The sequence below is a fragment of the Protomyctophum parallelum genome (assembly GCF_964188405.1).
Source record: "Protomyctophum parallelum genome assembly, chromosome: 6".
Classification (NCBI taxonomy): domain Eukaryota; kingdom Metazoa; phylum Chordata; class Actinopteri; order Myctophiformes; family Myctophidae; genus Protomyctophum; species Protomyctophum parallelum.
This window is the reverse complement of record NC_139701.1, coordinates 46,099,768-46,123,929: the sequence shown is the minus strand read 5'-3', so window position 1 is coordinate 46,123,929 and position 24,162 is coordinate 46,099,768. Positions and strand designations below refer to the sequence as shown.

The window sequence follows — 24,162 nt, the reverse complement described above, 5'->3', positions numbered from 1 at the left end:
AGTCCAGTAATAATGTAATTTGACCTCAATCTAATTGCAAAAAAAACAAACTCAGCTGATTTTGCAGCTTCAATATATCCTGAACTAGAACTGCACTCTGTCGAGTGCATACTTGCTTGTTGCACACTAGTAGGCCATAAATGGCCAACTAGTGCGCAAGCAGAGCGCGCAAGTCCTTTCGACCGCTGTAAACTGTCGAAAAAAAATCTCAGTATCTCTGTGAAGGAACGTTTTAAATGATTAATGTTTAGATGTAACTATTTGCTACCTACCTACTTTATGCATATAAACGTATGGTTCAAGTTTCTATCTATATAAGAAATACTGTTTTATCGTTGTAGATATATTCTGGATCCCTTTTTAGTTTTTCAGAGACAAATAAATCATTGATATGTGTTGATATCCCCCAGCTGTTCCGCCATTTGATGTTTATGCAAGAAAACAGCAAATCTGTGCCTGGTTTGCTGGGACCAAATGACCACAAATGACCATATTTCTTACGTCATCATTAAGAGCTAGTCATACATATACACACCACGTACTCTGGTCCCAGCAGATCAGGCACAATTTGCTATTTTATTTTTACTGATTATGTATATAGTATACGTATGACTAGCTCTAAATGATGACGTAAGAAATATATATAGTATATATATAGTATATAGGCATATACTATATACGTATACATATATACTCTATACTCTATAAAGTGTGTAGTTGTAAGTTGATTAGCGGTATACTGTGGTTACTTTGCGCCAAAAACCGTGACGTATACTATATACATAATCAGTAAAAAATAAAATAGCTAATTGTGCCTGATCTGCTGGGACCAGAGTACGTGGTGTGTGTATATGTATGACTAGCTCTTAATGATGACGTAAGAAATATGGTCATTTGTGGTCATTTGGTCCCAGCAAACCAGGCACAGATTTGCTGTTTTCTTGCATAAACATCAAATGGCGGAACAGCTGTCACGACGAAGGAGACCGGGCGAAAACATTACTTGCGCGCTCTGCTTGCGCAAGTAATAACAGAACAAAAGTTGACTGGAATTGTCTGAGGGGAAAGTGTTGAAAATGGCCTGTACAATATGGCCACCATTTACATCCTATTATAAGGCAATATTTTCTAATTATTTCCTTACACTTTAAAGGTTTTATGACATTCATTTTCATTTATTTTTATTTTTTATTTTAGGTTTTATGACCTCAATTACACCCAAAAAACCTGAACTTTGAACATTCAGTGGATTTGCTGTGGTCTGAAGTTTTCTTTGGGGTTTTTTGGGCCTTTTGAGCTACAATGAAAACAGGCAACACAGTGAAACAGTGACATCTGCTGGCAAATCCCATTGACATATATGGGATTTGCAGTAAGTGATGTCACTTACTGCCCGCAAATCAGAGCACCTGTTTGAGCCAGAAAACCCCAGATCACAGAAAATCTACTGAATGTTAAAAGTTCATGTTTTTTGGGTGCAATTGAGATTAGAAAACCAAAAAAAAACAAGAACAATTCCAAAACCTTTTTTTTTATGTCACAATCCCTTTAAGTACATAACTACATATCAAACTAGGGGGGTTTCATGATGCTGAAGCCATTCCAAGCATTAGTTTTGCACAAAAACCCTCATTGGGCTAGATTTTGCCATAGCAACTTGCTCAAATGTGCAATGTGATGATGAACATGACTGTCATCCTTGAGGGGGTTCCAGGGGTCCTTGGGGGGGTTCCAGGGGGTCCTTGAGGGGGGGGGGGGGGGTTACAGGGGTCCTTGAGGGGGTTCCAGGGGTCCTGAACATGTGTTGTACCAGGGACCCCCATCTGAACATGTGTTGTACCAGGGACCCCCTGGGTCAGCACATTTGAGCAAGTTGCTATGGCAAAATCTAGCCCAATGAGTGTTGATGCAAAATCAGCTGAGTTTGTTTTTTTTTGCAATTAGATTGAGGTTGACTCTGTATTTTCCATAGATTTCCTGTACTATATATACATTTTTAAATCTACAAGCTCACAATACTTCGTCATAGGGGAGCTTGTAGATCAGCTAATTTCACCCCTTACGTCATTATCATGCGACAATCAGAATAACAACAGACCAGAAGAGAGACGTACATATATATCGAAGAGACTTTTAAAACTTTTGAATTCGTCATTGTCAAATATTGACACCCACGGTGTTTCTGGCATAATGGAAGACACCGTCACGCAAATATGCTTTTTATTAACGTTTTACGCTTTTGTTAATGCAGCCCGTACTGTTAAACGTCAGTGGAGGCGGGCAGAATATGAACGGAATATGATGAGCTTAAGAAAGAGAAGAAATGAAATGATAAATGAACTTGATGAAACGGCAAGACAGCGGATGAAATGCATACGTCGACTTGCTGAAACAACACACAGACGCCTTTTTTCCAGGAGGGATCGTGTACATCGACAAATGGTAAGAGGATCATGGTTAAACCCTACATTAATGACAATTGAAATAGGCCTACTGTACGGGTTACAGGATAAGTGGGGACATTTGTGCACCTCGATGTAGAATTGTCTCTTTTGCCCAAAATGTAAAAAGATAGCCTATATAACAAAACAGTAATGGAAAGTGTTGACTAGATCATATCTTAAACATTTGACAACGTCTAACATTTCTACAAATTGGTACAAAACCTGCATATCCAGTCATTTTAGGGCATAAACAAGAAGTTGATGGATAAAAGTATGCTTGATAATGTACGTGATGTGTATGTTCACTTCATTTATCCTACTTAACTTTACATTACAGGGAAAGGGCATTGAGGGTTTTAAGTGTTTCAAATACACATTAACATGAATCAAACAATAATAGAAAAGATAAGTAAAAAAAATCAAGAAAAATAAAACACTGACAGTGCTGTCAAGTCTATGAAGCTATATGAAAAAGTTTAATCTGCAACACAATTTTATACAATATGGTGGGTCCCTGCTTCATCTCTCTCAGCTAAGGGGTCCTTGGGTTAAATACATGATTGGGTGGTACTGGTACATGGTTGTTACTTTATTATATTTGATGTCTGGTGAATCATATGCGTACTTCTACTACTCTGTTTTAGGTTCACCGCTACGTCCTAAGCAGACGCAGATCACCAGAAGTTTGGATGGCCGTGGAAGACAGATCCACTGAGTGGTGGGACGTTAAGGTGCCACACTGGAGTGACGTGAAGTGGATTGACAACTTCAGAATGTCTAAAGAGACATTTATGTACATCTGTCGCACATTGCAGCCTGAATTAGAGAAGCAAGACACGAGCTTCCGCCTGTGTGTGCCTGTAAGCAAAAGGGTAGCCATTGCATTATGGAAGCTTTCAACCAATGTAGAATACAGAACTATATCCCACTTGTTTGGTGTTGGCCTAACCACAGTGTGGCGTTGTCTTCGGGAGTTCTGTGCAGCTACAGTTAAGGTCCTTATGCCTCAAGTTATTACTGTACCGAATGCAGCCAAGCTTGAGGAGATTGCCTCATTTTTCGAGCACAAATGCGGACTACCACAGTGTGTCGGGGCAATAGACGGATCTCATATCCCAATAATTGGACCAGAGTACTTTCATACTGACTATTTTAATCGCAAGGGTTGGCATTCAATTGTATTACAGGCAGTTGTAGATGGCATGGGACTCTTTTGGGATGTGTCAGTAGGCATGCCTGGTAGTGCACACGATGCTAGAGTTCTGAAATTGTCAGGACTGTGGCAGCTGGCAGAAAAGGGATTACTTTTCCCAAATCACACCAAAAACATAAGTGGATATGATCTAGGCTACTACTTGCTTGGCGATGCTGCCTATCCCTTACAACCATGGTTGTTAAAGCCATTCCCTGACTATGGACACCTCACACCTCAACAGCAGTCATATAATTATCAAACAAGCAGAGCCAGAGTTGCTGTTGAGAAAGCTTTTGGCAGACTGAAGGGTAGGTGGCGATGCCTTCTTAAGCAAAATGACTTCCATGTAGACCTAGTCAAGTCAGTTGTGTTGACGTGCTGTGTCTTACACAATCTTTGTGAAAGCCATGGTGATGAATACAGAGAGGAATGGAGAGACGATGCACCAGAACTGCCTGTGCCAGCTGTGGCAGACAATGTAGATGATCCAGGTGCACCTGCACGCAGAGCTGTGATGCAATTCTTAAATCCTAATTAGACATCCCTGTAATATGAACTCACAATATATGAACAATATGAACTCACCTCAGTCACCTGACCAGTAAGGATATAGTTTGAATGATTTTGACATTTTCTGTTGTGCCTTAACAGTCCTTATGTAAATAATCAAATACTGTCTGTTTTTCGCTTTTTATTTATTGTACTTGTTTGAACTGTACATCAATACACATGTAAATGTACAACCAGAGTGCATTTATCCTTTTAAGATAAGCTTGTGTTCAAAAACTAGTAAACTAGTATCATACCTGTATTTCAACAAACTGTTCAGTGCAAAAACATCAGCCAACTGCTCTTTAAACAACTGTATTACAGTAACTCTATTCTTAACCCATTCAGGACGAGAACCCTGTGTTTTAAGGATTGTTATATTGTTGTGGGGGTTATTGAAATAAAAAATGTTGAGAACCACTGAAATAGAAACAGGTTTTTCTGTTGAGGACTTTTTTTTAAAGAATCGGCCTCAGGTCTAAATGGGTTAAATACACTTAAATAAATAAATAAATAAATAAATACAGACACTCAAAACAACTCATTGAAATGTTAGCTACCTCCACAGCATTTGACTGATTGTGATAAAGCCATTCAGGGACAGCTGGGGCTAGATCCTTGCATCTGGCCAAAGAGAGCAATAATTTAATTGTAATTTAATACTGGCTCCAAGGGGTCAAAACAATACATGTACAGTAGTAAACAATTAATGAGACTGTCCTGTAAACGAGTAGCCCCAAATCCACGTGGTCCATCAACAATGACCAGCCAGCTACAGTATATTTTAAAACAGTAACAGAACCTTTACCTTCGCACACTAATATATAGTGATTACTGGATAGAGGCACAATGAGTTATTATTATTAGTTCATGTCCTTTTGGGTTATTTAATGAATGAATACACAGAAAATATTCCTGCAAGGGAGGCATAGTGGTCTGAACTCGGCCATTTGTAAAGAAGAAAAAAAAGAAAAGTAGAATAAAGTGTCATTCGGCGGTTTTGGCCCTACAGTCGAGTGCCTTACTTCTGCGACATGGAATCGACCAGACGCCCGAGAACAGAAAGAAAACCTTGCTGGAATAAAGCGTTCTCTCTAGCTTCCTGCTGTCGTATTGCTATTTCCTGCTCTCTCAGAGCAGCCTCTTCCATCCTGGCCTTTTCCATCACCGCCACACGTGCAGCAGCATCTTTTTCCATCGCCTCCATTGTCATCGAAAACTGCCGTTCCTTCAGCGCCAGCTCCTCTCTCTGAAACTCTCTCTCGTGTTCCAGCTTCTCTTGCTCCATCAATTTCATAGCCTCAATGAATTCGACATCTCGAGGTCTTTTCCCTAGATAAATAAAGACAAGTGTGATTGATTTCATTTCATGCAATTCAATGTTTGATGGTCATCGTACCACTATTATTAGCTATTATTTGATATTTGCTATTATTTGATATTTCAAGGGACAAGGGGAAAAAATACATGAATTAACCAGTTGGGGCACAGTCACACCGTATTCTACATTCAATGCATTTCAATGGAAATGGTGTGTTTTTTTTGTTTATCCGCAAAAACACACATGCTCCATTCTCATTGAAATGCATTGGCAGAATAAAATTATCATAGGCAGAATAAAAGTGCACTGTCCCTTATGCCCTATTTAATATTTTTGAGGGGCGCTAGCCCCTCCTATATACAAGTTTAATGTTTGTCTTTAGTTCAATTGTTTGTTTGTTTTGTGTTTTAAAAACACCATTGACAATGAAGGGAAAATGTACATCATCTTGTCCCTAACACAAACATTAAATGCCATTAACAATAAAGATAATTTAATGTTTGTTTTACGCCACCATTACATCACCTAATCAACATGAGTTAGACTTTAATAATGGTTTAAATCTTACCACGCCGTGTTGCAGCTGATCCTGGTGTTGTGCTTCCACCACTGCTGGTGCCCGTGTCTCCATCAGTAGGAGAAGAGGGGTTAGCAGAACTCGCATTAGTCGCAGGCAATGGACTTGCAGGTGAAGATGTGCTTGTGTCGGTTGTGTAAGTGTCTGACAAATGAAAACAGTGTAACATTAAACCAGCAGGGGAAATGTGGCCCAGGCCAGTACAGATATATCTAGAACTGTCTGCAAGAGTGCCTATATCGCTACGAACTTTCAAATCTCAGCCTCTCTGTAAAACATTGAATAAATACTAAAGATCAGATCAGCCCTATACTTAGGGCTCGGTTACAGTAACAGTTAAAGTATGTATGTATACATGTATGTAAGTTGAAAGTACACAGAGACACAGCCAGGTACACACTACACAGGTACATAGAGGCACAGGGACAGGGACACAGCCAGAGACACAGAGACAGGGACACAGCCAGAGACACAGAGACAGGGACACAGCCAGAGACACAGAGACAGGGACACAGCCAGAGACACAGACAGGGACACAGCCAGAGACACAGACAGAGACACAGAGACAGGGACACAGCCAGAGACACAGGGACACAGCCAGAGACACAGAGACAGGGACAGGGACACAGCCAGAGACACAGAGACAGGGACACAGCCAGAGACACAGAGACAGGGACACAGCCAGAGACACAGGGACACAGACAGAGAGACAGGGACACAGCCAGAGACACAGAGACAGGGACACAGCCAGAGACACAGGGACACAGCCAGAGACACAGGGACAGGGACACAGCCAGAGACACAGGGACAGGGACACAGCCAGAGACACAGGGACAGGGACACAGCCAGAGACACAGAGACACAGCCAGAGACACAGGGACAGGGACACAGCCAGAGACACAGGGACAGGGACACAGCCAGAGACACAGGGACAGGGACACAGCCAGAGACACAGCCAGAGACACAGAGACAGGGACACAGCCAGGGACACAGCAAAAGTGGACGTATAGTACAAACAGATGCAGTCCATTCACAGCTGCACTCCAAAATGAACCCGTCCCACATAATCACAATGACAATTCACGTTAACGTTCAACATGATATGCTAGTAGTTTGTACATACCTGGTTCAGGTTGGTCGATGGCGGTGTCGTTCGCTATTGCTTGCAAAAGCATTGTTGCGGATTCCATGACGTTGCTGGATCCCGCATACACCGGCCGAGGTCCTAAAATGGCATCCAACGAATCGAACCATTTTGAGGTTTTGCGTTTGGCACCACTTTTATTATTGTTGTCTCTTATCTTCTTGTAGTCTTGTTTCAGTTTTTTTATTTTTTCACGGCACTGCTTACTTGTGAATGTGCGCACGCCGACCAACTCACGCAGACGATGGGCCATTTTCCTATAAACTTGTTCGTTCCGAACAGACCCTTCCAACTCCTTCTGAATATTTTCTTCGCTCCACACACAAATAAGAGCCTGCACGTCCTCATCTGTCCAATGTGATGTGTCCGACTCCGTTGTATCGTCCGACTCGTTGGATGCCATTTTAGGACGATTGAAACTTGTTATACTATTGTTGTGTTGTTGTTGTCACAGTAGTTCTTTAAAAATGGCGCTGTGCGTTTCTCCTCCGGTCTCCTGTCCTCCTCGCCTCAGCTGCTCGACCAATCGAGAGCAGCAGCGCTTCTGGCCCCGCCCAGTGGTTCCAGGAACTCCGTTTTAGTACTACCTTTTGAGCAGGGCCGAAAAAAGGTTCTGAGAACCTGGTCTGAAACCGTGCCGTACCGCGCTGTGCGCTGTGGAAACAAACTCGGAACTAAAAAAAATAGGTTCAGGTTCTGGATAGTTCTGGTTCCACCCCATAGTGGAAAAGGGGCCTTAGACTTCAGTCCGAGCCTCAAGACATTATGTAAGCTAGCAGTTATTCAGAACGGTCTGGAGCAGTCTGGACTCCCACACAACATCAGGTGGGAACTGGCAGCCATGACTAGCAAACAGCAGCTGAAAAAGTAACATTACTCTCAAAAAATAAATACAAAAATAAAGTGAACAAATAAGACAATCATTTCACGGACGATGAATGATATCAATTAAGGGATCCCAAATTCTCTTGTCTCTATTTACAGGCTGTAGGTACAGCCAGGTGAGGCGTTCAGGGTTCACCTTGTCTCTCTTGGAGGAGGAGGAGGGGCGGGGGGGTATCCGGATGGGCTCCGTGGGGTCCTTCCTGATGGAGTCGGTGACCAGCAGCTGGCTGTCGCTCAGGTCCTCCAGGGTCTCGTCCTCCTCGGCCACGGCTCTCCTCCTCCTCGCCGCCTGATATCACAGTTAGTTGTTTTGTTACGTTCTAAAAATGGTAAACAAGCTTTTGTAGATCTGCTATTTTTCCATAGCTAAAGCATAACATAATGCTTAAAACACCAAAAGGGGTGCCCGGCCCAAAATGGGTTAAGGCATTAAAAAAACCCAGCAGTAATGCGATACAGTGAGGACACGAATAACAAAAAAATAAAAGATCAATTAAAAGCAAGGGGTATAGAAGTGGTTCTTGAGCTGTGCTTTAAAAATGTCTACAGAGGGCTGCCTGTCGAAGGTACAGTGGGAGTTTGTTCCACGCCGTCGGCCCCTAGAAGCAAAAAGCTGCAAAAATATGTATACACACACACATATCATGTGTGTGTATACATGTATTTTGTTTGTTTGTTTGTACAGTATGTGATCTTTAAAGCCCAGACCACACCAACAGGTCCAGATGGTACCAGACGGTTTTAGCGTCCGTCCCAGTGGTGTGAAATGTCCTGTTGCACGTCGAACCCAAGTCGACCCAAGTCCACCCACGTCCACCCAAGTCCACCCACGAAGTGTCCTACTCCTACCTCCTCCTCCTCCTCCTCCTCCTCCTCCTCCTCCTATAAATAAAGTTTCCTACTCCCACCTCCTCCTCCTCCTATAAATAAAGTTTCCTACTCCCACCTCCTCCTCCTCCTATAAATAAAGTGTCCTACTCCTACCTCCTCCTCCTCCTATAAATAAAGTGTCCTACTCCTACCTCCCCCTCCTCCTATAAATAAAGTGTCCTACTCCTACCTCCTCCTCCTCCTCCTCCTATAAATAAAGTGTCCTACTCCTACCTCCTCCTCCTCCTCCTCCTCCTCCTATAAATAAAGTGTCCTACTCCTACCTCCTCTCCTCCTTCTATAAATAAAGTGTCCTACTCCTACCTCCTCCTCCTCCTATAAATAAAGTGTCCTACTCCTACCTCCTCTCCTCCTATAAATAAAGTGTCCTACTCCTACCTCCACTCCTCCTCCTATAAATAAAGTGTCCTACTCCTACCTCCTCCTCCTCCTCCTCCTATAAATAAAGTGTCCTACTCCTACCTCCTCTCCTCCTTCTATAAATAAAGTGTCCTACTCCTCCTACCTCCTCTCCTCCTATAAATAAAGTGTCCTACTCCTACCTCCTCTCCTCCTCCTATAAATAAAGTGTCCTACTCCTACCTCCTCCTCCTCCTATAAATAAAGTGTCCTACTCCTACCTCCTCCTCCTCCACCTTCTCCTATAAATAAAGTGTCCTACTCCAACCTCCTCCTCCTCCTCCTATAAATAAAGTGTCCTACTCCTACCTCCTCCTCCTCCTCCTATAAATAAAGTGTCCTACTCCTACCTCCTCTCCTCCTCCTCCTCCTATAAATAAAGTGTCCTACTCCTACCTCCTCTCCTCCTATAAATAAAGTGTCCTACTCCTACCTCCTCTCCTCCTCCTATAAATAAAGTGTCCTACTCCTACCTCCTCCTCCTATAAATAAAGTGTCCTACTCCTACCTCCTCTCCTCCTCCTATAAATAAAGTGTCCTACTCCTACCTCCTCCTCCTCCTATGAATAAAGTGTCCTACTCCTCCTACCTCCTCCTCATATAAATAAAGTGTTCTACTCCTACCTCCTCCTCCTCCTATAAATAAAGTGTCCTACTCCTACCTCCTCCTCCTCCTATAAATAAAGTGTCCTACTCCTCCTACCTCCTCCTCCTCCTATAAATAAAGTGTCCTACTCCTACCTCCTCCTCCTCCTATAAATAAAGTGTCCTACTCCTACCTCCTCTCCTCCTCCTATAAATAAAGTGTCCTACTCCTACCTCCTCTCCTCCTCCTCCTATAAATAAAGTGTCCTACTCCTCCTACCTCCTCCTCCTATAAATAAAGTGTCCTACTCCTACCTCCTCTCCTCCTCCTCCTATAAATAAAGTGTCCTACTCCTACCTCCTCTCCTCCTCCTATAAATAAAGTGTCCTACTCCTACCTCCTCCTCTCCTCCTCCTATAAATAAAGTGTCCTACTCCTCCTACCTCCTCCTCCTCCTATAAATAAAGTGTCCTACTCCTACCTCCTCCTCCTCCTCCTATAAATAAAGTGTCCTACTCCTACCTCCTCCGCCTCCTCCTATAAATAAAGTGTCCTACTCCTACCTCCTCCTCCTATAAATAAAGTGTCCTACTCCTACCTCCTACCTCCTCCTCCTCCTATAAATAAAGTGTCCTACTCCTACCTCCTCCTCCTCCTATAAATAAAGTGTCCTACTCCTACCTCCTCTCCTCCTCCTATAAATAAAGTGTCCTACTCCTACCTCCTACCTCCTCCTCCTATAAATAAAGTGTCCTACTCCTACCTCCTCTCCTCCTCCTATAAATAAAGTGTCCTACTCCTACCTCCTCTCCTCCTCCTCCTATAAATAAAGTGTCCTACTCCTACCTCCTCCTCCTATAAATAAAGTGTCCTACTCCTACCTCCTCCTCCTATAAATAAAGTGTCCTACTCCTACCTCCTCTCCTCCTCCTATAAATAAAGTGTCCTACTCCTACCTCCTCTCCTCCTCCTCCTATAATTAAAGTGTCCTACTCCTACCTCCTCCTCCTATAAATAAAGTGTCCTACTCCTACCTCCTCTCCTCCTCCTCCTATAATTAAAGTGTCCTACTCCTACCTCCTCCTCCTATAAATAAAGTGTCCTACTCCTACCTCCTCCTCCTATAAATAAAGTGTCCTACTCCTACCTCCTCTCCTCCTCCTATAAATAAAGTGTCCTACTCCTACCTCCTCTCCTCCTCCTCCTATAATTAAAGTGTCCTACTCCTACCTCCTCTCCTCCTCCTATAAATAAAGTGTCCTACTCCTACCTCCTCTCCTCCTCCTCCTATAAATAAAGTGTCCTACTCCTACCTCCTCTCCTCCTCCTATAAATAAAGTGTCCTACTCCTACCTCCTCCTCCTCCTATAAATAAAGTGTCCTACTCCTACCTCCTCCTCCTCCTATAAATAAAGTGTCCTACTCCTACCTCCTCCTCCTCCTATAAATAAAGTGTCCTACTCCTACCTCCTCTCCTCCTCCTATAAATAAAGTGTCCTACTCCTACCTCCTCTCCTCCTCCTCCTATAAATAAAGTGTCCTACTCCTACCTCCTCCTCCTATAAATAAAGTGTCCTACTCCTACCTCCTCCTCCTATAAATAAAGTGTCCTACTCCTACCTCCTCCTCCTATAAATAAAGTGTCCTACTCCTACCTCCTCTCCTCCTCCTCCTATAAATAAAGTGTCCTACTCCTACCTCCTCCTCCTCCTCCTATAAATAAAGTGTACTACTCCTACCTCCTCTCCTCCTCCTATAAATAAAGTGTCCTACTCCTACCTCCTCCTCTCCTCCTCCTATAAATAAAGTGTCCTACTCCTCCTACCACATCCTCCTCCTATAAATAAAGTGTCCTACTCCTACCTCCTCCTCCTCCTATAAATAAAGTGTCCTACTCCTACCTCCTCCGCCTCCTCCTATAAATAAAGTGTCCTACTCCTACCTCCTCCTCCTCCTCCTCCTATAAATAAAGTGTCCTACTCCTACCTCCTCTCCTCCTCCTCCTATAAATAAAGTGTCCTACTCCTACCTCCTCTCCTCCTCCTCCTATAAATAAAGTGTCCTACTCCTACCTCCTCCTCCTCCTCCTCCTATAAATAAAGTGTCCTACTCCTACCTCCTCCTCCTCCTCCTATAAATAAAGTGTCCTACTCCTACCTCCTACCTCCTCCTCCTATAAATAAAGTGTCCTACTCCTCCTACCTCCTCCTCCTCCTATAAATAAAGTGTCCTACTCCTACCTCCTCTCCTATAAATAAAGTGTCCTACTCCTACCTCCTCCTCCTCCTATAAATAAAGTGTCCTACTCCTACCTCCTCCTCCTCCTATAAATAAAGTGTCCTACTCCTACCTCCTCCTCCTATAAATAAAGTGTCCTACTCCTACCTCCTCCTCCTCCTATAAATAAAGTGTCCTACTCCTACCTCCTCCTCCTCCTATAAATAAAGTGTCCTACTCCTACCTCCTCCTCCTATAAATAAAGTGTCCTACTCCTACCTCCTCCTATAAATAAAGTGTCCTACTCCTACCTCCTCCTCCTCCTATAAATAAAGTGTCCTACTCCTACCTCCTCCTCCTCCTATAAATAAAGTGTCCTACTCCTACCTCCTCTCCTCCTCCTCCTATAAATAAAGTGTCCTACTCCTACCTCCTCTCCTCCTCCTCCTATAAATAAAGTGTCCTACTCCTCCTACCTCCTCTCCTCCTCCTATAAATAAAGTGTCCTACTCCTACCTCCTCCTCCTCCTATAAATAAAGTGTCCTACTCCTACCTCCTCTCCTCCTCCTCCTATAAATAAAGTGTCCTACTCCTACCTCCTCTCCTCCTCCTCCTATAAATAAAGTGTCCTACTCCTCCTACCTCCTCTCCTCCTCCTATAAATAAAGTGTCCTACTCCTACCTCCTCCTCCTCCTATAAATAAAGTGTCCTACTCCTCCTACCTCCTCTCCTCCTCCTCCTATAAATAAAGTGTCCTACTCCTACCTCCTCCTCCTCCTATAAATAAAGTGTCCTACTCCTACCTCCTCTCCTCCTCCTATAAATAAAGTGTCCTACTCCTACCTCCTCTCCTCCTCCTATAAATAAAGTGTCCTACTCCTCCTACCTCCTCTCCGTCCTCCTCCTCAACCTCGATGATCTCCAGCGATGAGTCACTCTCGCTCTCCTCCAGCTCGTTGTGGTCGCTCTGGCTCTGCCCGTCGTCCAGCGCTCCGTCCCCGGACGACAGCGAGGACAGCGAGCTGCAGCGCGAGAAGCAGATGGGCGTGTTCTCCACCGAGTACTTCTGCACCGTCTCCATGGCGCCCCCGATGCCCGCCGCCGCGGCGGTGGCGGCGGTGGTCGCCGTCGGGCTCCTGGCGACCGCCGCGTTCATGGGCGAGAACTTGGTGATGCTGCCTCCGGTCATGACGGTCGGGACCCACGCCTGTCAGGGTTAGAGACAACGTCATTGTCACATGACTGATGGAGCTAAAAACAAAAAACCTGATAACAAGCTTATCCAGTACCCGGTATCAATAAGCTTTGGGCTTATCGAGTGCCCGGTATCAATAAGCTTTGGGCTTATCGAGTACCCGGTATCAATAAGCTCTGGGCTTATCGAGGACCCGGTATCGATAAGCTTTGGGCTTATCCAGTACCCGGTATCAATTAGCTTTGGGCTTATCCAGTACCCGGTATCAATAAGCTTTGGGCTTATCGATTACCCGGTATCAATAAGCTTTGGGATTATCGATTACCCGGTATCAATAAGCTTTGGGCTTATCCAGTACCCGGTATCAATAAGCTTTGGGCTTATCGAGTACCCGGTATCAATAAGCTTTGGGCTTATCCAGTACCCGGTATCAATAATCTTTGGGTTTATCCAGTACCCGTTATCGATAAGCTTTGGGCTTATCCAGTACCCGTTATCAATAAGCTTTGGGCTTATCCAGTACCCGGTATCAATAAGCTTTGGGCTTATCCAGTACCCGGTATCAATAAGCTTTGGGCTTATCCAGTACCCGGTATCAATTAGCTTTGGGCTTATCCAGTACCCGTTATCGATAAGCTTTGGGCTTATCGAGTACCCGTTATCAATAAACTTTGGGCTTATCCAGTACCCGGTATCAATTAGCTTTGGGCTTATCGAGTACCCGGTATCAATTAGCTTTGGTGCCTGTCTCCTGATGGCCTGGGAGTTTAGATAAAGAACTGGTACCTGTCTCCTGATGGCCTGGGAGTTTAGATAAAGAACTGGTACCTGTCTCCTCGTGGCCTGGCAGGTCAGAGTTCAGAGGTCAGTACCTGTCTCCTCATGGCCTGGCAGGTCAGAGTTCAGAGGTCAGTACCTGTCTCCTCATGGCCTGCGCCGCCTGGGCGTTGATGGCGGTCTTGGCCGCCGCGCCGCGCTGAGCCACGCCCTGGAGGAGCGGGACGACGTGCTGGTAGGACGGCGACAGCTTGACGGACGCCATGCTGACGTCCGACGACATCTTGGTGACCGCGCTGAGCGGCGACACTCTGGTGGCCGCGCCGCCACCGAGCGGCGTCTGCAGCAGCAGCAACAGCGCCTCCTCCTGGTCCCGATCTGCGTCGTCCGATCCGCTGCCCGGCTCCTCCTCCTCCTCCCCCGCGAGAGGAGGAGGAGGAGGAGCCTTCTGATCCACCGCGGAATCCCTCTCGGGAACCTCCGCCTGGGAGGGAGGGAGGGAGGGAAGGGTAAAATAAAATATTGATTCAGGAATACGTCACAATTTTTAACCCATTCTGACCTGAGATCAGATTCATACGAGGTTTCCACTGGGACACACACTGGTCTGATTAACCCATTCTGACCTGAGATCAGATTCATACGAGGTTTCCACCGGACACACACTGCTCTGATTAAGGCCACCATATTAAAAAAAGGCAAGGCTTTTGCGCACCTACAAGCGACAGGTGCGTATAGAAGAGGGACAGGTGGAGGGTGCGCTCGGTTAATTAAAGGACCACTTCACCACTTTTCAACCTATCTTCATATAATAGCTCCTCACTAATAATCATGATAAAATGGTGCAATTTTCTTCTACTCGGTCTGTGTCTCATAGGAGGGCTGTGGGCAGTTTAGAAACCGTCTTCCAGTGACATCATCGATGGGGAATACAAGCTAATAAAAACTGCAGGCTTTCTAGTCCTGAAAAGTTGCAATGCAAAAATGGAAGCTATCGTTCTAAAAAATAATCTGCCTAATGATGATGTCACTGGAAGACGGTTTCTAAACTGCCCACAGCCCTCCTATGAGACACAGACTGAGTAGAAACAAATCGTGACATTTTTTTCATGATTATTAGTGAGGACCTATTATATGAAGATAGGTTGAAAAGTGGTGAAGTGGTCCTTTGATAAGGCGGAGACCTCCGTGCAGGCCTTTGCTTTAAAATGTTTTAGTACAAAAATCACAATAAAAGTCCCAAAATCTAATCGAATCGCAAAATATATTCAAGAATCGCGATCTAAATGGAACCGGCACCCTGGGTATCGATACCAGTGTTGTTTTTGGCAGCAAAATTTCTATTTTCGTTTTAGTCAGTCTCTTGAATAGTTTTCACTTAGTTTTAGTCACATTTTAGTCGCATGGAATGTTCTAGTGTTTAGTCTAGTTTTAGTCGACTAAATGTCATAAGATTTTAGTCGACTAAATCTACAGTTTAGTCGACTAAAATGTGTTTTGACAGGCCTTGATGTCGTTGTAATGACATATTTTACACTTTGGTTGCATGCTGAAAATAGCAGATATACAATCTCTGAGATTGTATATCTGCTATTTTCAGCATGCAACCCAGCATAAAACTGGATCTCTTGTCCACTAGTCCCTTCCTAACATTTTAGTCTAGTTTTTATTTGTTGATGAAATTGTCAGTATATTTAGTCTTAGTTTTAGTCTTCATAGATTCGTTTTTATTTAGTTTTTATTTGTTGACGAAATTGTCAGTATATTTAGTCTTAGTTTTAGTCTTCAAAGATTCGTTTTTATTTAGTTTTAGTCAGTGGAAAAAGGTAGTCGACGAACATTTTTCGTCTTAGTTTTCGTCGACGAAAACAACACTGATCGATACGGTGTGGAATGGGGAGGTTAACGTGAATCGTCCCGCCGCACCCCCCCTACAATTTACCCCCCTACAATTTACAATTTACATCCCCCTACAATTTACAATGTAGGCATTTAGCAGACGCTCTTAATCCAGAGCGATTTACATTAATCCAGAGCGACTTACATTAAGCAAGAACAAAAAAGCATGGGAATACATCACAATTTTTTTTTTTATCAGAAAACATGCGTAAGCTAAGAAAGTAACAGTGGAATATCTATATAATGAAACTACACATATAAACTATACATATATACTACTATGCTATACATATGTAGCCTACTATGACGTGCTATGACTACATACAATGCAATTATAGTGCTGTCTAAATAACATGCTATAAATCTGTATCAAATGCTATCTAAGCCAACAGAAATGCTATCTAGGGGGTTAGGGTAAGTGCTATGGGCCATGATGGAGTCTGAAAAGGTGGGTTTTCAGACTACGGCGGAAGATTGGGAGTGATGCTGCAGTTCTGACTGCAGTGGGAAGTGCATTCCACAGTTTTGGAGCCTACCGTCTGTCTGCCGTCGTTGTTCGGACCGCGGGGGGCGGGATGACCCCCCCCGCCCCCGGTGGCCGTGGTGTCGTTCAGGTACTCCTGATGATCGGCCACCGTGAGGTCCAGCCGCGTGGGTCGTTTCTGCCGGGCGGAGCCGGTCCGGAGCGCGTCGCGGCCGCCGCTGCCGCAGTAGCCGTCGCTGCCCGTGGTGCTGCCGCTGTTCAGGCTGTCCGTGGACAGGCTGGTGTGGGCCGTCTTCAGGCGGATCAGGGCGTGGGCGCGGCTGAGGCGCTCCCTGTGGGCCACGCCAGGTCATTACAGTTAAAACACTTATTTTTAGTTTTCAGGAGGAGAAAAAAAAGGCGCTAATAAGAAGTAGATGCGGCAGATTTTACTCTGCTTTCCATAGGGTTAGGGTTCAGACAGACAGACAGACAGACAGACAGACAGACAGACAGACAGACAGACAGACAGACAGACAGACAGACAGACAGACAGACAGACAGACAGACAGACAGACAGACAGACAGACTGTTACGGACCACGGTCCTTTTGATTATTTGTTATTTGTTTAAGTATAATTATTATTTATGGTGGCTATTAAATTAGGATAATAATTATAAGTTTGGTATTTGTTATGATGTTTTATGGCATGTGACAAGTTGTCTTTCTTCTACTACAGTACTCAAGTGAATTGACAGACATGGCTCTGAGTGACAGGTCCCTCCTGTTTCCTGTTGGCTGGGCACTCTTCCTGTCTCTGTATAAAGGCTCAGTTGAACTTTTGCTCTGGAGGGGACGACAGCATTCAGCAGCAGAGAATCGATCCCTCTAGTCCTCTCTTGTGCCTGCCTTATTATTTTGTTTGTTTTGTTTCTGGTTCGTTATGCCGTAAGTTATGATTTGCTTTGTTTAGCCCAGTTTTGTTTGAAGTAATCTTTAAGTTGCCTGTGAGTCTGTAAACTATTATTCATCCTTGTTAAATAAGAAGCCCGGTTCCTACCTCCACCATGTAGGGGTGCCAGGTCTTTCTTTTGTTAACTTATTGTAATTTTGGTTAGTTAGGGTAGTTAGGGATTTAGAATTGTAATTTTGTTTAACATTCTGTTAGGGCCTTTAGGTAGGGGTAAACTTTTGATTTCTAGTTAGATTCATTTTGTTAGAATAGCACCTGCACTCTGAAGCTAAAAATGTGGGAAGTTGTGAACCAAAAATGTAACATTATCTCTGCTTTTGAACAAAAAGAACGACCACCAATAAATTGAAGTTCTTTTTCACCCTGTCTCCTCTCAAATTGTGTCATGTCCCTTCACCCTAGACGAAGGTCCATAACACAGACAGACAGGCAGACAGACAGACAGACAGACAGACAGACAGACAGACAGACAGACAGACAGACAGACAGACAGACAGACAGACAGACAGACAGACAGAACTCTCTCTAACCTCCGTGCCACGCTGCTGGTGTCCGACAGGCGGCAGGGCGAGCAGGACTTGGCGCGTTGGGCCTCGTTGAGCCCGTCGGGGAGGCCCTCGGGGGGCCCGTCGTAGGGCCAGCAGTCGGAGGCGTTGAACGGGTCGTTGGTGTCGGAGCTCAGGCTGAAGCTGTCGTTGTCAGACGAGGCCGTGGTGTGCATGGTGATGTCCTCCACCAGGCGGTCGATCTTGGCCACCGTGTTGCTGATCTTCTTCGCCAGCGTCTCCGCGGCGGCCGACACGTCCTCGTGGTCCGCGGCGGTGTGGGGGGTGTGTCTCTTCTCACCGGGGGCGGGGTCGATGGTGGTCTGATGACGATGATGATGATGATGTGGCGGCGGCTCCACGTCTCTCTCGGGCTCGCTGTCCTTCCTCCTGGGCTGGTAGCGGAGAAAAGAACAGTTGAATGATATGTGACCGGGGACAGTAGTTTGATATACAAGGGGGCCATGGTCATTTTTCAGTTCTTTACATATTATGAATGCATTTGCATACTTTAGCAGGAAAGCAGTATTTTCTGGTTAGCATTGGTTAACCCAATGGTTATAACATTAGACATGGTGACATGTTTAAGCAATTACAACACCTTAATGACACTAAAACAACTTTCTGATGGAATAAAAACATTCTTTAACATTCCAACTGTGAGTTTCAATACTGCTGACTTGTGGTTGAAAATACTGGCACTGGTCACATATTATATCAGTGCAGTTTGTTTCACCCAGGGGTCCTCGAGGGGTTCCAGGTGCTCCCCAAACACAGTGGTCCTGGAGGGGGGGTTCCAGGTGGTTCCAGAACCCAGCTAAACGACGGAGAGTTACATTATTGAGGAACATGAAGATGTTTACCTGGAGGTTGTTGAGGAGGTTGTTGGAGTTGGTGAGGAACATGGAGATGTTTACCTGGAGGTTGTTGAGGTTGTTGGAGTTGGTGAGGAACATGGAGATGTTTACCTGGAGGTTGTTGAGGAGGTTGTTGGAGTTGGTGAGGAACATGGAGATGTTTACCTGGAGGTTGTTGAGGAACATGGAGATGTTTACCTGGAGGTTGTTGAGGAGGTTGTTGGAGTTGGTGAGGAACATGGAGATGTTTACCTGGAGGTTGTTGAGGTTGTTGGAGTTGGTGAGGAACATGGAGATGTTTACCTGGAGGTTGTTGAGGAGGTTGGAGTTGGTGAGGAACATGGGGATGTTTACCTGGAGGTTGTTGAGGAGGTTGGAGTTGGTGTGGAACATGGAGATGTTTACCTGGAGGTTGTTGAGGAGGTTGGAGTTGGTGAGGAACATGGAGATGTTTACCTGGAGGTTGTTGAGGAGGTTGGAGTTGGTGAGGAACATGGACAGCATGGAGAAGCTGCCCGTGTTGTCCAGACTGCTGGAGACGTTGTTCGGAGCCTCGTCGTCGTCAAAGCAACCCGAGTCTGAGGCGTAGTCCTGGGATGGGAGGAGAGCGTAGATCATTAATCTGATTGGTTAATATGAGTAGCGTAGTCCTCGGGGTGCAACTGAATGGCTGGAAAATGGAAATTAAGAGATTACATACTGTAGTACACAAAGTGAATGCACTAACTTTGCTTAATGATTATATCAGACGAAAAATGTTCATCGACTACCTTTTTCACTGACAAAAACAAATGGAAACTAAATGAAAACTATGCTACGATGACTAAAACTAAGACTAAATATACTGACAATTTCGTCGACAAAGAAAAACTAGACTAAAATGTTAGGAAGGGACTAGTGGACAAGAGATCCAGTATAAGTCATTTTACACTTGGTTGCATGCTGAAAATAGCTGATCTACAAGCTCACAACGCGTCGCGCTGCGACGCGTTGTGAGCTTGTAGATCAGCTATTTAGTGTAAAAACACTCATTACGACGGCATCAAGACCCGCCAAAACACATTTTAGTCGACTAAATCAACTGTAGATTTAGTCGACTAAAATCTTATGACATTTAGTCGACTAAAACTAGACTAACACTAATACATTCCAGGTGACTAAAATGTGACTAAGACTAAATGAAGTTTCAGTCCAAAGACTATGACTAAAACTAAAATAGAAATTTGCTGCGAAAAACAACACTGGTTGGTTGTGTCTCCGTCCGTACCTTGGCCAGGCTCTCTATGTGGTTGTGTCTGAGCAGCTGAGGCTTATTGCCGCTCGTCAGCCCCGCCCCCATGGGGTGGGGGGCGTGGTGGTGGTGGCGCCCGGGGGGGCCCCCGTGGTGGTGCTTGAGGTTGTTGAGCGCGTCGAAGGTCTCGGCGAGGTGCCGCGCGTCCAGCTCCGCCTCCAGCGCCCGCTGCTTGCGGACGTAGAGCGACGGGGCCACGGAGCCCGGCGACACCAGCGCACAGTCCTTGTACTTGATTGGCCGGTTGGCCAGCAGGTTGCGCAGCGCGGCCGCGCTGCCCATGGCGATCATCTTGTGCTGTCGGAGGAGGAGGAAGAGGATCCAGGTTGTTTTTATTTTGTTTTTTTATATATATTTTTTATCCCACGATTTTGTAACCCATTTTTCACCCCTGTGTCAATCATCTAATGTGATCCTGGGCTCTACACACCCTCCACCAACCTAGTCCCCATATATGGGGGACAAGGGGAGAGCAACGGACTTGAACTCATGCTTCCTTCATGCCTGAGTGTCCAAGTTGCTCCTTTACAACTGACAGAGGGGGATTTCCCCGGCCGGACGTAGCGCGTGGAAGGAACATGTTATTCCAACCAGTTCCTTTCCCCTCCATCAGGCGCCCCGGCTGGCCAGGGGGAGGCTGTTTAGTGACCAGGATTACCGCATGTTGTTGTAGTCAACTAAAATAACCAAATAAGTAAAAAAAACTATAATAATAAGTTCTAGTAGCTGTGACTGAATATATATATATATATATATATATATTATATATATATATATGTATATATATATATCATTTTAAACGGTATCTTCTGTTGAGTTTTTATTAAACAATAGGCCTGCTTACTCTGACCTTTTTGAATTCTGCACCTGACAAATGACACAACGTATGAAAACTAATGAAAACTAAACTAAAACTAACACTTGAACTAATGCAAACTAAACTATAACTAAGCGTTGTCACGGAAACAAAAACGGAAACAAACTAGCAAACCCGCCCTAAAAAACAAGTTAAAACAAACTGAATTAGTGAAAAAAATTGTCAAAACTAACTAAAAATAAACTATAATAAAAAGTTCCAACGCGTCCTAACCTTGGAGTGGATGAGGTTGGAGTGAATGAGGTTGGAGTGGATGAGGTTGGAGTGAATGAGGTTGTTAACTCACATTGGAGTGAATGAGGTTGTTAACTCACATTGGAGTGAATGATGTTGTTAACTCACATTGGAGTGAATGAGGTTGGAGTGAATAGGTTGGAGTGAATGAGGTTGGAGTGAATGAGGTTGTTAACTCACATTGGAGTGAATGAGGTTGGAGTGAATAGGTTGGAGTGAATGAGGTTGGAGTGAATGAGGTTGGAGTGAATGAGGTAGTTAACTAACCCTGGAGTGAATGAGGTAGTTAACTGACCTTGGAGTGAATGAGGTTGGAGTGAATGAGGTTGGAGTGAATATGTTGGAGTGAATGAGGTTGTTAACTCACCTTGGAGTGAATGAAGTTGGAGTGAATGAGGTTGGTAACTGACCTTGGAGTGGATGAGGTTGGAGTGAATGAGGTTGGAGTGAATAGGTTGGAGTGAATGAGGTTGGAGTGAATAGGTTGGAGTGAATGAGGCTGGAGTTAGGTTGGAGGTTGTAAACTGACCTTGGAGTGAATGAGGTTGGTAACTGACCTTGGGGTGGATGAGGTTGGAGTGAATGAGGTTGTAGTGAATGTGGTAGTTAAGTGACCTTGGAGTGAATGAGGTAGTTAACTGACCTTGGAGTGAATGAGGTTGGAGTGAATGAGGTTGGAGTGAATGAGGTTGGAGTGAATGAGGTAGTTAACTGACCTTGGAGTGAATGAGGTAGTTAACTGACCTTGGAGTGAATGAGGTAGTTAACTGACCTTGGAGTGAATGAGGTAGTTAACTGACCTTGGAGTGAATGAGGTAGTTAACTGACCTTGGAGTGGATGAGGTTGGAGTGAAAGAGGTAGTTAACTGACCTTGGAGTGAATGAGGTTGGAGTGAATGAGGTTGGAGTAAATGAGGTAGTTAACTGACCTTGGAGTGAATGAGGTAGTTAACTGACCTTGGAGTGAATGAGGTTGGAGTGAATGAGGTTGGAGTGAATTAGGTAGTTAACTGACCTTGGAGTGAATGAGGTAGTTAACTGACCTTGGAGTGAATGAGGTTGCGCAGCATGGCCACAGCTCCCAGGTCCCACAGCAGCTCCTGGTCTGGGACGCTGCGCGCCGACAGGTTCCACAGCGTGCCGCAGGCGTTGCTGACGATGGTCAGGCTGTGGGAGCGCAGGTGACCCAGGAGGGTCTGCAAGCAGCTGTGGTCCCGCAGGACCTGTCTGGAGGAGACAGGAGAAAAGGTTAGGACCTGTCTGGAGGAGACAGGAGACAAGGTTAGGACCTGTATGGAGGAGACAGGAGACAAGGTTAGGACCTGTATGGAGGAGACAGGAGACAGGAGACAAGGTTAGGACCTGTCTGGAGGAGACAGGAGACAAGGTTAGGACCTGTCTGGAGGAGACAGGAGACAAGGTTAGGACCTGTCTGGAGGAGACAGGAGACAGGAGACAAGGTTAGGACCTGTCTGGAGGAGACAGGAGACAAGGTTAGGACCTGTCTGGAGGAGACAGGAGACAGGAGACAAGGTTAGGATCTCTCTGGAGGAGACAGGAGACACGGTTAGGATCTGTGTGGAGGAGATGTGTTCCTCCATCTGCGCCTTGGTCTGCCCCAGGGTCTCCTCCCAGTGGGACGTGATCCTTTGTGGTCTCCTCCCAGTGGGACGTGGTCCTTGGTCTGCCCCAGGGTCTCCTCCCAGTGGGACGTGATCCTTGGTCTGCCCCGGGGTCTCCTCCCAGTGGGACGTGATCCTTGGTCTGCCCCGGGGTCTCCTCCCAGTGGGACGTGATCCTTGGTCTGCCCCGGGGTCTCCTCCCAGTGGGACGTGATCCTTTGTGGTCTCCTCCCAGTGGGACGTGGTCCTTGGTCTTCCCCGGGGTCTCCTCCCAGTGGGACGTGGTCCTTGGTCTGCCCCGGGGGTCTCCTCCCAGTGGGATGTGGTCCTTGGTCTGGCCCGGGGTCTCCTCCCAGTGGGACGTGGTCCTTGGTCTGGCCCGGGGTCTCCTCCCAGTGGGACGTGATCCTTGGTCTGCCCCGGGGTCACCTCCCAGTGGGACGTGGTCCTTGGTCTGCCCCGGGGGTCTCCTCCCAGTGAGACGTGGTCCTTGGTCTGCACCGGGGTCTCCTCCCAGTGGGACGTGGTCCTTGGTCTGCCCCGGGGGTCTCCTCCCAGTGGGACATGATCCTTGGTCTGCCCCGGGGGTCTCCTCCCAGTGGGACGTGGTCCTTGGTCTGCCCCGGGGTCTCCTCCCAGTGGGACGTGCGTCGAGGATCTCCCTAGGGAGACGCCGAGAGGCATCCAACCAGATGCCCGAACCACCTAAGCTGGCTCCTTTCCAAGCGAAGAAGTGTGACTGAACTTCTCACCTCTAAGGGGCCTTATACGTTTCACAACGTAATTCCAACTGGGATCTCTGTAGCCCGATCGCTGAAGAAAGTCGTCCCTTTATGTAAAATGTAATGTCAAAATATAATCTGTAATCCTCTCTGGTGTTTAAAGTCATTAGGTTGTTTACCTATAATCGTCTCTGGTGGCGATCAGGCTGGACACGTTCCTGAGGATCCCTCCTCCGCTCTCGATGATGGCCAGAGAGTTGGTCTGGCAGCGGTAGGTCAGCGTGCTGACCAGGAAGCCCAGAGCCCCCTCCACGGAGCACACGGCCACCTTGTTCTCCACGGAGTGAGCGGAGAGGTTCCACAGCGCCGAGAGCAGGCTCTTCAGAGTCGACTCCTTCAGGAGAGAAAACAACAAGGCTCAAGGTTGAGACGTGTCCACAGAGTCTGGGACATGTCCACAGAGGCTGGGACATGTCCACAGAGGCTGGGACATGTC

General features: G+C 45.7%; 2 protein-coding genes across 2 annotated transcripts in view; one reads left to right on the top strand and one right to left on the bottom strand.

Moving 5' to 3' along the window:
- thop1 (thimet oligopeptidase 1) overlaps positions 1-24,162 on the top strand; it is a 417,271-nt gene that overhangs the window by 11,580 nt on the left and 381,529 nt on the right. The window lies entirely within an intron of this gene.
- Positions 1-24,162, bottom strand: part of apc2 (APC regulator of WNT signaling pathway 2) — a gene marked incomplete at both ends in the record, with an annotated part of 93,508 nt that overhangs the window by 22,302 nt on the left and 47,044 nt on the right. The window contains 9 exons of the mRNA XM_083766790.1: positions 8,252-8,404; positions 13,097-13,417; positions 14,322-14,597; positions 16,618-16,897; positions 18,049-18,458; positions 19,377-19,511; positions 20,188-20,508; positions 22,366-22,549; positions 23,846-24,060. Coding sequence (XP_083622916.1) covers positions 8,252-8,404; positions 13,097-13,417; positions 14,322-14,597; positions 16,618-16,897; positions 18,049-18,458; positions 19,377-19,511; positions 20,188-20,508; positions 22,366-22,549; positions 23,846-24,060 — 2,295 coding nt within the window. The remainder of the gene's footprint in view (positions 1-8,251; positions 8,405-13,096; positions 13,418-14,321; positions 14,598-16,617; positions 16,898-18,048; positions 18,459-19,376; positions 19,512-20,187; positions 20,509-22,365; positions 22,550-23,845; positions 24,061-24,162) is intronic.